Below are 13453 nucleotides of genomic sequence, written 5' to 3' on the forward strand. Positions count from 1 at the left end.
AGATGATTCTTTCGATCGGGATCTAAACGAATTTCTGTACACTCAAATCAGTCAATTTTTGTATATTCCAATCTATCGGTAATAAAAATGAATTATTTTTTTCGAGATCCGCACTAAAATTGTTCCTGGTGATTGCTTATGGTCTGTATAAATATTAAATTAAATTTTACAATTTAGCAATTACAATTTAAAGTAAGTATTTTTCAAAACGAAAGACGATTTTTCCCGCATTATAGTTGCCCCGTTATAATTTCTAAACATCGCGAAGTTCTAATCTCGAAGTCTGGAAACATCTGACATCATGTGTCGATCGTAAAGATTTTCAACGCCCAGCGACAAACCTGCGGTAAAAAGAAAAAAAAAAAATTTTAATGAGGTAACGGTGTAGCGCGGGAATAGTCCAAGGTAACTGTATAACCAGTCGATCGCAAATCATTCATCACCGATCGACCCTGTACCGTTTTCGGTATTTCCCTCGTCCTGGTATTCACTCTTGACCGAAACCAAGAACCCATACACGCATAATGAAGTGTACTATTTTCCGCCTTGGTTATGTGCAACAGCAACAGCAGCAGAAGCAGCAACAGCAACGTGTGCAATACTCAACTGGATGTTAAAAAGTAACGGGGGTTGACGACGCGTTGTAAATCGGCTTCGCGTGGCCCCGTGCCCTCTTATAAGCCCTCTCTCGGTTTGAACATTAGCAACTGCTCGAAAATGAGTCACGAATATTTGCGAAGTCTCTCACGGCCCGCTATACTTGGCGATATTATTTACCCACAGGTGTAGAAATCCCGAACGCGTTGTTAATTCGTCGATAAAAAAGTCATTGTAACCGGTACGATACGCCGGCGCGAACAGCGGGGCAACCGGTCCTAACTTGTCCAAGCCAGACTTTTTTTCTCACCAATTTTTGGGGGCCTCAACCAGCGATCGGTCAACGTCCAGCCCGCGGCCTCACCGCGAGCTTCGGCTTTGGGTCAGTAGTGCCTCACGGAAGCCGCATGCGTTCCAAATCAGACTCCCACATCAGTCGGTAACCTGCACGTCATGTTTTACGAATTCGATATATTGACTCGCATCATTCGGAGACGTCTTCGATACTTCTGACAAGTCGGTGAATTCTGTAGTACCCGTTGCGTTAAGCGATCTGAAATTTTTCCAGGCTCTTGAACCCGACCGTTTCGGAAATGGACTTTGTCTTTAGAGTTCAAGTGCCGTGCAAATCGAGTTACGTAACCGAAGCATAGGGATAAATGTTCGAGAAATACGGCCTTGGTTTTTACTTCTTTCTCATCGTTTTCAGGGTGATTTTAATTTTAACTTTATGATCGATGATCTTGGCCGTTCGAAACCAGAGATGCTTGCAATGTACGACACGATGGTTGTGGATTACTGTACAATAATTTTTGTGGGCCATTCGAAAATTCAACATCAGATGGGGTTAAATTCATACCAAATTACAGTCTTTACAAGTGAATGCTCAATTTTTCTTAACGGTGTGTGAAAAATATTTTCGTTTCGTCCAATTCGTCACCTTGGACACTTTTGGAATACGAAACCGAAATAAGCGATAAATCGATCATTGCTAGATTATTGGAGAGAATCTCATTGGACCGAACGATAGTTATAAAACCGAAAGAGATCACGTGGGTCGAAAAAGTAATGATTTCCTAATGATAATTTACTAACGGACGTGACAGGCGGTGAGCCGACGTGAGCAATTAGCTAGGCGGGAATTAGAATTCTTCCGACAATCGAGTCGATTGGGAAGCCTAACTATTATACGTGTTAGGCTGCCGCCCCTGATCCAAGTTTGCATTTGAAATGACTAGGCAGACGTTGGCACCCACCTACTTTCTTTTCAGCGTAATTGTTAGAGTCGTCGGGTGTATCCCACGCCAGGTGAATAAAAATCACACCTCAAGCCGCGGCTCACCTATCCGTACCTGCCTACGTATGTGCGTCAAATGCATACGACCGGCTCACTGGGTCGCTTTTGAGAAACGTGGTCAGAGTTTATTAGCCTCTTACAAATTTACGAGACGAGAACCAATTCGGAGCATGTCAGCCACGTACCGACTGCTAATTGCCGGCGCGGTCGTTGGATTGTCGACCATCAACAACTCCGATTTAGTTAATTACAAGGTTCATCAACTCAGAGCTCAAGATTTGAATTAAGATGACATTAACAAATGTTGAATTATATTTTTTAAATATTGTGCAAATTGACAAAACAGGTGAGGGGTCCGATCACTTTTCAAATACGCGAGTTTTTGTGAACAACTCTTTCGAATTCCGATGGAATCCTTGAGAAATCCTGTAAAAGCCAAAGTGCACAATATTTAAAAGTGAATATTCCCTCGTGAGATGGTAAAAACATGTCTTCAAATCCAAGTAGTAGATAATGCCAAATAATATTCAACTAGTTAGAAGAGACTTATAGTGGACATGGAAAACTCGCAGGATTTGCACAACCTTGCCGATAATGGATCTGCTTGCCAATTGATCCGACAAAGACTGAAACTGGTCCTGAATTTGACATTCTGTCTAATTCATGTTAACGAATGCTTAGGAAAAAAAAACATCAAAACACTTAACCTTCTTCAATTCATCTGTGACATGAAAGCTAATGACACTCAACAAATTTCTCAGTGACTGTGGTGTACTTTGACAAATTCAAGAGACATTGGCGCACTTGTATAAATTATTATACTAGTTAACTAACAGCATAAATGTATATTTTTATCGACTGTCATCATTACAATCAATTTCCCGTCACTGGTTATTCTTCACATTACAACACAATCAAGGTCAATTGAACACTCACTTAAACGTTTATTTTCTTTCCGTTTCAAGGTTAATCGAAACCGCTGAAAATGAGGTGGGTCTGGAGATGGCTGCTGTTATTAGTGGCCTTAGGGGCGATGACGAGTGGACTTCCGGTTCCCGACGAGAACGTGGACACGTCAACGGAGGTGCTGGGTTCCAGGTAAGTGATCGCAGGTCAAATCGTACATGAGTGAACGATTAGGCTGCAATAAATTTTTAAATTTTATCCATTGATCGTAGCGTCGTCACCTCCGTATCCGTGGTAATGGGAGATGAAAACGGCAGTTCTGAGAAAGGTACTGATAAATCAGGAACCAAGAAGGTGACCAACGACCTCCCCGCTTCTACTATCGACATGCTGAAGCCCGACGGTTTCCAGTTTTACACAGTCGATGAAAAGGGCCAACTGATCACCCGCCAAATGACCGACTCCGAGATACAGAGCATCATCGCTGCCGGGGGTGGACCATTTCCAATTGAGACTCAAGACCCTGAGAAGACCGGAGAAAACATAACTGGAGAAATGAAGGTAGGAGGTCAAGGCCTAGCTTGGATAGACGACGGATTTATTCCATCGTGATACGCACTCTTCAGACATTGTATGTACGTGATACGTAACCATCATTATTTTTTCCTGTATTGAAGGTTGCTGACGTCGTTCAAAACGTGCAGAACGTGCTGAAGGAGGAGCTCAACAAGCCAGCGACGGTCATGGGTACCATGCCGACGATACCTGGTCACGCGAACGCCGAATGGAGCAGCATTCTACCCTCAATACTAGGAGGAGAGGCTGACTCAGCGCCCATGACGGTACCAGAAGCCGATATGCCTGTGCTTTCCGTCCTTCCTGACCCAGAAACTGAGTCGAATGTCAGCACGGTTGTGAAAAAGCCAGAAACCCCGGAAGCCTCTGCGGTAGCCAAGCCTCAGGAAGAGACTGCAAACCCAGCAGATGACAAGAAGCAGTCTCCTGCTTCACCTTTGACTACTGAAGATGCTGCAAAACCTGTCAAGGAGGATTCTACATCGCCCAAAAAACCAGAAGCGGCGAAAGAGCCTCAGCCAGTCCAGGAAAAACCCTCAGAGAAACCGGAAGAAAACCCAGAAAGGCCCATGATCCCAGTGCCTGTGATAACGGCCGATAGTGTCCACTCGACACCGGAAGCCCCGTCGACTACTGAGTCGAAGCCAGTGTACCAAATACTGAACACGCTGTCAGCCGACGAAGTGAAACACGAAGCCGAAAAGATTGAACCCAGCACTGTTTCCGAGAAGGAATCTGAAATTCCGAAAGGTGAACCGAAGAAGCCTGAAGTTCTTGAAAGATTACCTGCCGCTGACATGCCGAGCATGACGACGCCGAAAACCATCGAGATGGAAGTGACGTCAAGCTTCGTCTCTGTACCACAAAAAGACTCTGAGAAACCGATGACTGCTTCAGATGTCAAAGTAGTTGAAGAAGTGGCGGATTCCAGGCCGATTAGCACGCCTCAAGGAATACCCTCGATCACTCTTGAAGCTCCTGCAGTCGTCCCGGAAGTACCTATCAAAATTATGGAGTCTGTTGAAAAACCTGAACAAAATATTCCAGTGAAAATTATGGAGACTGTTGGACAGCCTGCACAAAATGTTCCCGTAAAAGTTACGGAGCCTGTTGAACAACCTGCACAAGATGTTCCCATAAAAGTTACGGAGCCTGTTGAACAACCTGCAAAAGATGTTCCAGTAAAAATTATGGAGCCTGTTGAAACACCTATGCGAGATGTTCCCGTAAAAGTTATGGAGCCTGTCGAACAACCTACACAAGATGTTCCGGTAAAAATCATGGACCCTGTCGAACAACCTACGCAAGATGTTCCCGTAAAAATTATGGAGACTGTCGAAAAACCTACGCAAGATGTTCCCGTAAAAATTATGGAGCCTGTTGAACAGCCTGTACAAGATATTCCAGTAAAAACTGTGGAGCCTGTTGAACAACCTACGCAAGAAGTTCCAGTAAAAACTATGGAGCCTGTTGAAAAACCTACGCAAGATGTTCCCGTAAAAATTATGGAGCCTGCCGAAAAACCTACGCAAGATGTTCCCGTAAAAATTGTGGAGCCTGTTGAACAACCTACACAAGATATTCCAGTAAAAACTATGGAGCCCGTTGAAAAACCTACGCAAGATGTTCCGGTAAAAATTATAGAGGCTGTCGAAAAACCTATGCAAGATGTTCCCGTGAAAATTATGGAGACTGTTGAAAAACCTACCCAAGATGTTCCCGTAAAAATTATGGAGCCTGCCCAGGAATCTGTACAAGATACCCCAGTGAAAGTTATAGAGCCTGTTGTAGAACCAGCACAAGATGTTCCCGTCAAAATTATGGAACCTGTCGAAGAACCTGCACAGTATGTTCCCGTTAAAGTTGCCGAGCCTGTTGAAAAGCCATCAATAGAGTCTGATAACAAGGAGCCCCTTTCCACTCCTGAAGCAACAACTTCAGCTATGACTATGGAGCAAGAGATGGTGAACATGCTCCCTCAGTCGATAGACACCATAGTTAAAGAGCTCATTTCAGAGAATACGAATGATATGACGAAGGGGACAACTGATAGCCTTGAACCTGAAAAATTATCTGATTCTGCAACTGTTCCTGCTCACGCGAAACTCCCTGCTCCTAAACCAGTTATAATTGAAGATACGAAGATGGAAGAAGCTGATATGAAGGACACCACATCAACTGACAAAGTTCAAGGGACTGCTGATTCAGCTACAAAGAAACCTGAAACTTCTGGAGAGGCAAAAATAACTTTGGCCACAGAATCGAAACCAGAAACAGTCTTCCAAATGCTACCCGAAATAACTCCCGAACCTACAACTACGAAAATCGAACCTGAATCTCCGGCACCTGCCGAAAAAGTTGAAGACGTTGAGCCTGCAAAAACGAAGACTCATTCTGAAATTTCGGAAACCACCAAGAAAACTGAGAATTTACTTTCTGTTGAGTTAGTGGCACCGGCAACAGTCCAGCTGGATGCTGAAGCAACTGAAAAAGTCGATACCGTTGCTACTTCCGGTGACGCGAATAATGATCTCGTAACTAAAACACCGATGGAGACTGGGGTAAAAACTGAGCCAACTGCAGCTGCGGAGAAAAAACCAGAAACTATGTTGAACGAATTAGCGGACTCTGTATCGAGCATGATATCCCAGATTTCGGAAACCATGAATTCCATGGTCCCGATTCCTGAGCAATCGGAGAACAAGGATGAGCCTGTGAAGCGAGTCGAGGATGGAATGAAGGAGGAAGCCACTATGGTGAAGGTCGAGATGCCGGAGTCGATGGCTACAGTGACGAGCGAAGAAACTAAACCTGCAGTTCTAGATTCATCGAACAAAGAAGATATCGTAAAAACTGAGACAACCGAAACTGAAATTAAAATTGCAGCCAGTAACCCACCGACAACCTCCGAGGTAGCATCCACTGAACCCGACCTGAAAATCGATTCGCAAAAGCCAGAGATTCCAGTAAACAACATGGTTTTACCTGTAGTTGATGATACTAAATCTGCTAGCCCTGACGCACCTAAAGCAGAAACAATTTTTGAAGGTGGTACCAACCCCAACAGAGCCGAGGCTGCATCTGTAGTGGACGATAAAACAGAAATAGTAAAAACTTCTGTAGAGGATCCTGAACCCATAGCGATTAAACCAGAAGCAGAGGATGTGATGACCGGGCAGGCAGTGTCGAATCCTGTGGAGAAATCTAAGCCAGAAGTTGTCGTAGACAAAATGGAAGTTACAATGAATGATGAAAGTAAAAAAGAAACTGCAACCGAATCCAATGGACCCTCGGACACAGAGACGCCGATAGTAAGGATTGACATTGATGAAGCAAAGCCGACAAATTCATTGATCATGGACAGTCCAAGCCCAACCGAGTCACCAGTTGTGAGGATTCAGATGATGAATCCCGTCACTACGATCAATCAGATGATCGACGCAGCACCTGCACAGGATCCCTCAATTGTCAACGTCGAGCCGATTTCTTTCAACGACAAAGACATGCAGACTTCTTCACCTCAAAACGTTGGAAGTGATTTAATCGCGGGTCCTCAACCAACGAATCCAACCGAAGTAACAAAGCCTGAAGTTTCATCCAAACCGGAAGTTGTACCCGTAGTAAATCAGCTGCCTGAAAACACAGTGTCAACTGATCAGGAGAACACCAAGTCTGAGCTTGAAATTACTTCCTCTGTCATTTCGAAACCCAATGCCGAAATTAAACCGATGAAAACCGGTGACTCTGACGCCGTGCAAGCAGAAGGTAAGCCTCTACAGGCAGACAAAAATGAGAAACCTGGAGCGGAGACACTAAAAACAACTGAGGAATCGACAGAAATGAAGCCAGAGATTCAGGTCACGGAAGATACTGCAGCTTCCAACGAAGACGTAACAAAATTGGAAGCTCCCATGGAACCGGTTCTCATGACTGAATCTTCAGAAAATACTCCTGAAAAATTGGCCCAAGAAAATGTTCCGACTGTTAGCACGGAAACTTCTGCTATGGTACCACCAGAAGTTGTTATTTCTACGACCGTCGAGGTGGAGCCAATTAAAGATTTGCCTGAAACTAAACCTGAGTTAATGAAAGACAATGCTGCAAAACCACAGGTGCCTGAAGTGAAGCCTGAAATGAGTGCTGATTCAACTGAAACTGCAACTGACACAATTAAAACCACATCTGAAATTAAAACCGATTTTCTTTCAGACAAAACTGAAAGTAGACCGGAAGCAGTTGAAGCTCCCGAAACCACGACAAAAACCATCGACAGTCCTAGTGACCCGGCTCAACATATGATGATCGTTGAAGGGGCTACATCTACTGCTACACAAGTCAATGCACAAAAGCCTGGCGATAGTTCTGATGTTTCTACGCTGGTAACAGCGAATGGCGATAAAATGCCCGAAAACGCCGAGTTCGATGGTTCGAACGAGAAAATTGAGATGCTGACCACACCAGCAAGCAAACCACTAGCAGTCGAAGCTTCCGCTGCCGAGACTGTTGATGTAAAAAAAGACTCCGAAATGTCCGAGGTCAAAGTGACCGACGATTTACCCGCTGGACCTCAAAGCAGTGACGCGGTACAGGATATGAAAGAATCTAGCAAGCCTTTGGCCAAGCCTGAGTTAGTTGAAACCCCGGAGCAGAAGCCTTCATCTGATGAATTGCAGAATTCTAAGCCAACTCTAGAAAAAAAACCGGCATCAAGCGAATTAGAAAATCCTGTGCTTATCGCAACTATAGAGAAGGAGCCTTCATCAAGCAAATTAGACAATTCTGAAAATGTTCTAATTGCAGAGAAAAAGCCTTCATCGAATGAATCGGATAATCCTGTGCTGATTGCAACTCCTGAAAACATACCTCTTTCAAGTGAATCAGATAAATTTGAGCCAGTATCGACACTGGACGAGAAACCATCGTCAAGTGACAAAGATGTTTCCGACGATACAAGCCCTATGCAAGCGAATGTCGAAAAAATTTCAGTTCCGGCAGTATCCCCTGAAAAACCTGAGGAGAAACCCGTTGTTACTGAAGCCGTAAATGAACAGGACTCTACAAAGCCTACGGATCTCTTAGTGAAAATTGACGTTACTCCTGAAAAGAGTAAACCTGAAGTCCCTACGGTTACTGACTCGTCTATGGCCATGCCTGCTACAGAGAAGTTAGAGACGACATCTGAAACCACAAAAGTTGATGATAAGAAGACTGCAGAGAATCCTGAAAAAATAGCTGTGGCTCCAGAAACTACAGTTGCCGCAATGAATTCGCCCGAAAAACCCCAAAGCGATTCCGCAGTGAAACATACTGACACTCAGCCTGCAGAAGCAGTAAGTACAATTTTGTCGGATTCGTTGTCCAAGGCTCCAGCAAACCCAGAAATTCAGATGGATAAGGTTGAGACACCTGCGGTATCGAAACCACAAGTACCGAAAGAAGACGAAGTGAAGAAAACGGCGAACAAAGTTGAAACTAAACTTCCGGAAGTAGCCACAAGTCCAGTAGTAAAAGTTGAAGCTCCAGAAACGATGAAACCCGTAATGAAGATCGAAACAACTCCTCAAGCTACCCCGGAAAATAGCCCCATGAAAACACAGGAGGTTCGTGTTCAAGTAAATGAGACCGCAGTACGAGTAACAAAACGTCCAGTTTCGCAAGAAGATTCAAAGGTATCTGAAAATGAAAAGGAAAAAGTTAAGCCTACGAGTACTCCGGACTCGGTGATTACAACAGTTGAAGTTGTGAGCCAGCCAATTGAAGCTACAAAGGCACCGAGTGTTGAGAAGCCTGCCTCGGTCACCGAATCGCAACAAAAACCGCAGGAGAGTGATGAAAAGAATCAGGTAACTGATACCGCAACCAGTCAGGACGTGCCGAAGATTGATGAGAAAGTGAAAGATTCCGAGTTAGGATCTGTGCAGAAGAAACCGGTAGCAGATCCTTACGTCAAGCTTGGTGAAGCACAGAAACAAAAACCTGGCAATAACGCCAAACCAACGAATCTAGACAACAAAAAAGGAGAGACCGAGGATAAATGGAGTCTGATACCACAAAGCACACCGTATCCCATCCTTGAACAAACTGCAAAACCGATTATGGCAGAAGCCGCGTCGAACAACAAAAACGACGACGAATCACAGCATGTTTCTGTGGCACTGGAAGCGCATCAAAGCGCCGTGAGTCTAGATGAGAGTACTCGGCAATTGGACAACGACGTCAGGATGTTTTCAACCCTCTGCAATGAGCTTTCGTTCAGCTTCTGGACCGCGACTAACAAAGGTCTGAGCACAGCCCGATCCCTGGCTCTGTCCCCATTCGGTATGACGAGCATGCTCGCCATGATGTTCCTTGGGGCCAGGGGCCCAACGTCTGGCCAGATGAACGACATCTTGAAGCTCGATGACGTGGTGACGTTCAACCCTCATCTCGTATTTCAGAACGTGACCGATAGCGTGAACCTCGCAAGAGGCCAGGGCATCGCAAACGCTGCCTTCGTCAGGGAACTCTTCGCGGACCGAACAAAGGCCGGGAGGCTTCTGCCCTTCTACAAAGAGCGAGCCCAGCAGTTCTACGATGGACACATCGAGGAGGTGAACTTCGCAGCCATCAGCGACCTCGTCAGGCGCAGAACGAATCTGCTGATCAGACGCCAGACTGGAGGACGGATCCGCGACTTTGTCAAGGGCAACGTCATGCCCCTCAGGTCACCGCTCGCTGCCCTCTCTGCCAACGTCTTCCAGACCGACTGTACTGGCGCCAGTTCCGAAGGCAGAGACGGCGAAATGTACTTCGCAGTTCTGCCTGCGGTGAGACAGAGGAAGCTCATTCCGGTACCCGCGACAGTCTGGAGGTCGGGAGTACTCGCTGGATACGAACCGGGACTTGATGCTACCGTCGTGTCCATCGGTGGTGTCAGCGACTTGGTCTCCACAATCTTCCTTCTGCCTGGCCAACAGGGTCTCGCCGCACCCGGCGACAGTCTTGATCACCTCGAGCGAAGACTTATTGAAGGGGCTTTCACAAAGGGGACGTGGAACAGACTACTCAAGGTCCTCATACCTAGGATGGGTCTTGAGGTTCAGGTTCCGAAGTTTAGTCACCGTTCCATCGTCAACGCCACGGCTGCCCTCAAACGCATGGGGCTCGACGAACTTTTCTCCACAAACGCTGACCTTAAAGGCATTAATGGAGTTGGGAACGATCTCCATCTTGCTGATATGCTTCAAGTAAGGGTTTGCTGTTATGTTCAAAGGCTAGTTTTACCTATTAGGAGCTCGCAGTTTAATGGGATTCCAGAGGTTGCACACACTTAGAATATGTTTTACGAGATTCGTAAAAGGATAAAAAAATTATAGAGTATATGCAGTATGCACCATTTGTGATGTTCTTTATAAAATTTTATATAACCCTTGATTTTTAAGCTCTTAGATTACTCGATTCATGACTAAAAACCGACTTTCAGGAGGTTTTGACGAGAATCCTGTAATACTTAAGGTACACTTATTTATTCGAAAACGATTGTTTGCCCAGATCAAATCACGTCTGTATCATTAGTGGCTAAACCTCAAATTAGACCTTATAAATATGGCCACGACTGGTACTTGGGTGAGGCAAAACCAGTACATCTACACTCTGTCATGAATAATAAATCGAATCTGAAAGAAATTCTGATTCTGTCAAAGTAATTCATGAACTGATTTGAGGATCTTAATGTACTGTGTAGGAGATCAAAAATATTTACACCCGGTATTTTTATAAGATTACACTTCTGCAATCCTGAATATATTGAGATCGTTCATTAAGTAACCGCACCTAATTCCTCCCGCAGATCAATTTGTTCAGCACCTGCGGTGACGAGGCAATAAACGGTGGTCGTCATCACATTGAAATATACCCAGCCGGTCCGTTGCGAGGAGCTCGCATCGTGAAAAACAACACCGAAAGCAGGCCAGAGGATCATGAAGTCGAGTTAAATCCAAGCGAGGATGAAGCCGAGCATGAAACGCGATCCAGGAGAAGCGTAAGCGTGGCGGAATACGTCCAGGAATTCCACAACATGGAGAAGAGGTCGGTGTCTCAGTCGAACGAGGAAGAATTGCTAGCAGGCAACGAGAACTCCGAGGAAAGGTCGGAACGTGCCTCGAGTAAACTGAGAGAGCCACTAGGAAGCAAGGCGAAACAATCTAGTAGACCACTGCTCAAATTGGACAGACCGTTCTTGTACTTTGTGAGACATAATCCAACGGGGATGATCCTTCACATGGGACGCTTCAATCCACGCCTAATGCCCTAGGAATGGAGAAATGTTTCACACGGTTTGCAGTGAGGAACGTACAGTTTAAATTGTAGTACGTTCACCGTCGTTATTTTATATTGTGGATATATATAGTATAAAAAGGACACGGACGGACAGACGGACGGAATGATCCTAGATTCGAGGTCTGCCCGAACGAAGGCAATTAAACCGATGCTCATACTCGGGGCTCGATTTTTGCAACGTGAGAACTTGCAGACAGGACGAATAATCATTTGTAAATATATATAAAATTATTATATATTGTATGCAGATAATCGACTCGCTCAAGAGTTTGCAGGTTATGGTACTACTAGTTGTATTTATTCATTGACGCAGAACTAGGATGGGATATCGTTTTTTTATAATTATAATTCATAGCAAATTTAACGATAATTGAACGTTTCCCCCCAGTTCCGTGTCGATACATACGCACGTCTCAGACAAGATCAAAACCTAAATCTTAATCACGGTCCAAACTACGAAACAATTTTATATGATACGACTGTAATTAACTGTTCCATTTTTGGTGTTTTTTATTTATTTTATTTTTTTTTTTCTATTTCTTGTGTTGTATTTATTTACAAATGAGCAATCCTATCGAATTCATATCGCACTAAACGACAAGAGTGATAGTTGAAAATTTTTTGTATTTCTTTTTGTGCTTGGGCTCTGATTGACATTGTTATACATACGTACATTATATATACATATAGTATAAAATATAAATATACATTCTATGACTAACAAAGAAGAATAAAATGATAATAAATACCTATAGTATAAACTTGAAGCATACTTATTATCGATAATTAGTATACGCACTTACATTATAGCCTACTTATACATACATGTATTTAACCGCAAAGTATTAACATGAATGCAGATGATCACGCGCTGTGTATTTGTATATTGCATTTTGATACGGATATGCAGTGCACATATAATCAACTATACTCGCACGACTTTGAAATTCAAGTACCTACTCAATACGCACGCGCATTACGTTTTTATTCGAAACACAGTGTTACTTGGAAATTGAAAAATGAAAAAAATGCACGAAATTGCGATACCGCTGCTCGTAACATTACTTTACGCTACAGCAGCGGACTCTGTTTTCCTTCCTTCCTACTCGCTATTTGTATTATCTTTTTATACCATCGCATCGCCGATAAACACGATGATACGGAATCGCGTGAAACTCGGTCAGATAAATGTAACAAGTAAAATAAAATCGTGTACCAAAATATTACCCGTATACAACGGTCTATGTGAAGTGGTAATGATAATGAAATTGATAATAATCACAATAAACACTTTCTCAGATCGATCTCATGACATCAATAAACTTAATATCCCTGTCAACGACGCACCCATTCGGTCATGAAATACCAACTAATGAATAAGCATGTGTAATACCTATAAATAACCAGATATAGATTTAGTCGCAGTGTAATCACGATGCAATTGGTGTAACACCAGTGCCGAATAACAGCCATGAAAATTGGAGGGCAAAATAAGTACGAGTAATAATAACGATAGCATCGAGTAAGTGCAATTTCATTAAGCAGATCAGCCGCTCAATTATCACCTGCAGACATTGTTTTTAAAAATATATTTATCCGACGCTACCGCGTGCAAAGGGTGGATAAACCGCTTGGGGGGGAGGGGGGGGGGGGGTGTGCAAAAATTGATCGACCAAATCGTCTTAATAAACAGGCTTATATTGAAGACTTTGTTAATCATTACTCCAATTATTATCATCGTCGTTTCACTTGTTTTGG

The 13453-nt window shown here is 43.8% G+C and overlaps 1 protein-coding gene across 3 annotated transcripts in view; it reads left to right on the forward strand.

The window, feature by feature from the left end:
- LOC124300289 (titin) overlaps positions 1-12998 on the forward strand; it is a 36470-nt gene extending 23472 nt beyond the window's left edge. For all 3 annotated transcript variants that reach the window (XM_046754220.1, XM_046754219.1, XM_046754217.1), the window contains exons 2-5: positions 2860-2992; positions 3073-3361; positions 3478-10602; positions 11205-12998. In XM_046754220.1, coding sequence (XP_046610176.1) covers positions 2880-2992; positions 3073-3361; positions 3478-10602; positions 11205-11669 — 7992 coding nt within the window. In that variant the 5' untranslated portion in view covers positions 2860-2879 and the 3' untranslated portion in view covers positions 11670-12998. The remainder of the gene's footprint in view (positions 1-2859; positions 2993-3072; positions 3362-3477; positions 10603-11204) is intronic.
- The last annotated feature ends 455 nt before the right edge of the window (positions 12999-13453 follow it).

Source organism: Neodiprion virginianus, chromosome 3, assembly GCF_021901495.1.
Source record: "Neodiprion virginianus isolate iyNeoVirg1 chromosome 3, iyNeoVirg1.1, whole genome shotgun sequence".
In the NCBI taxonomy this organism is placed as follows: domain Eukaryota; kingdom Metazoa; phylum Arthropoda; class Insecta; order Hymenoptera; family Diprionidae; genus Neodiprion; species Neodiprion virginianus.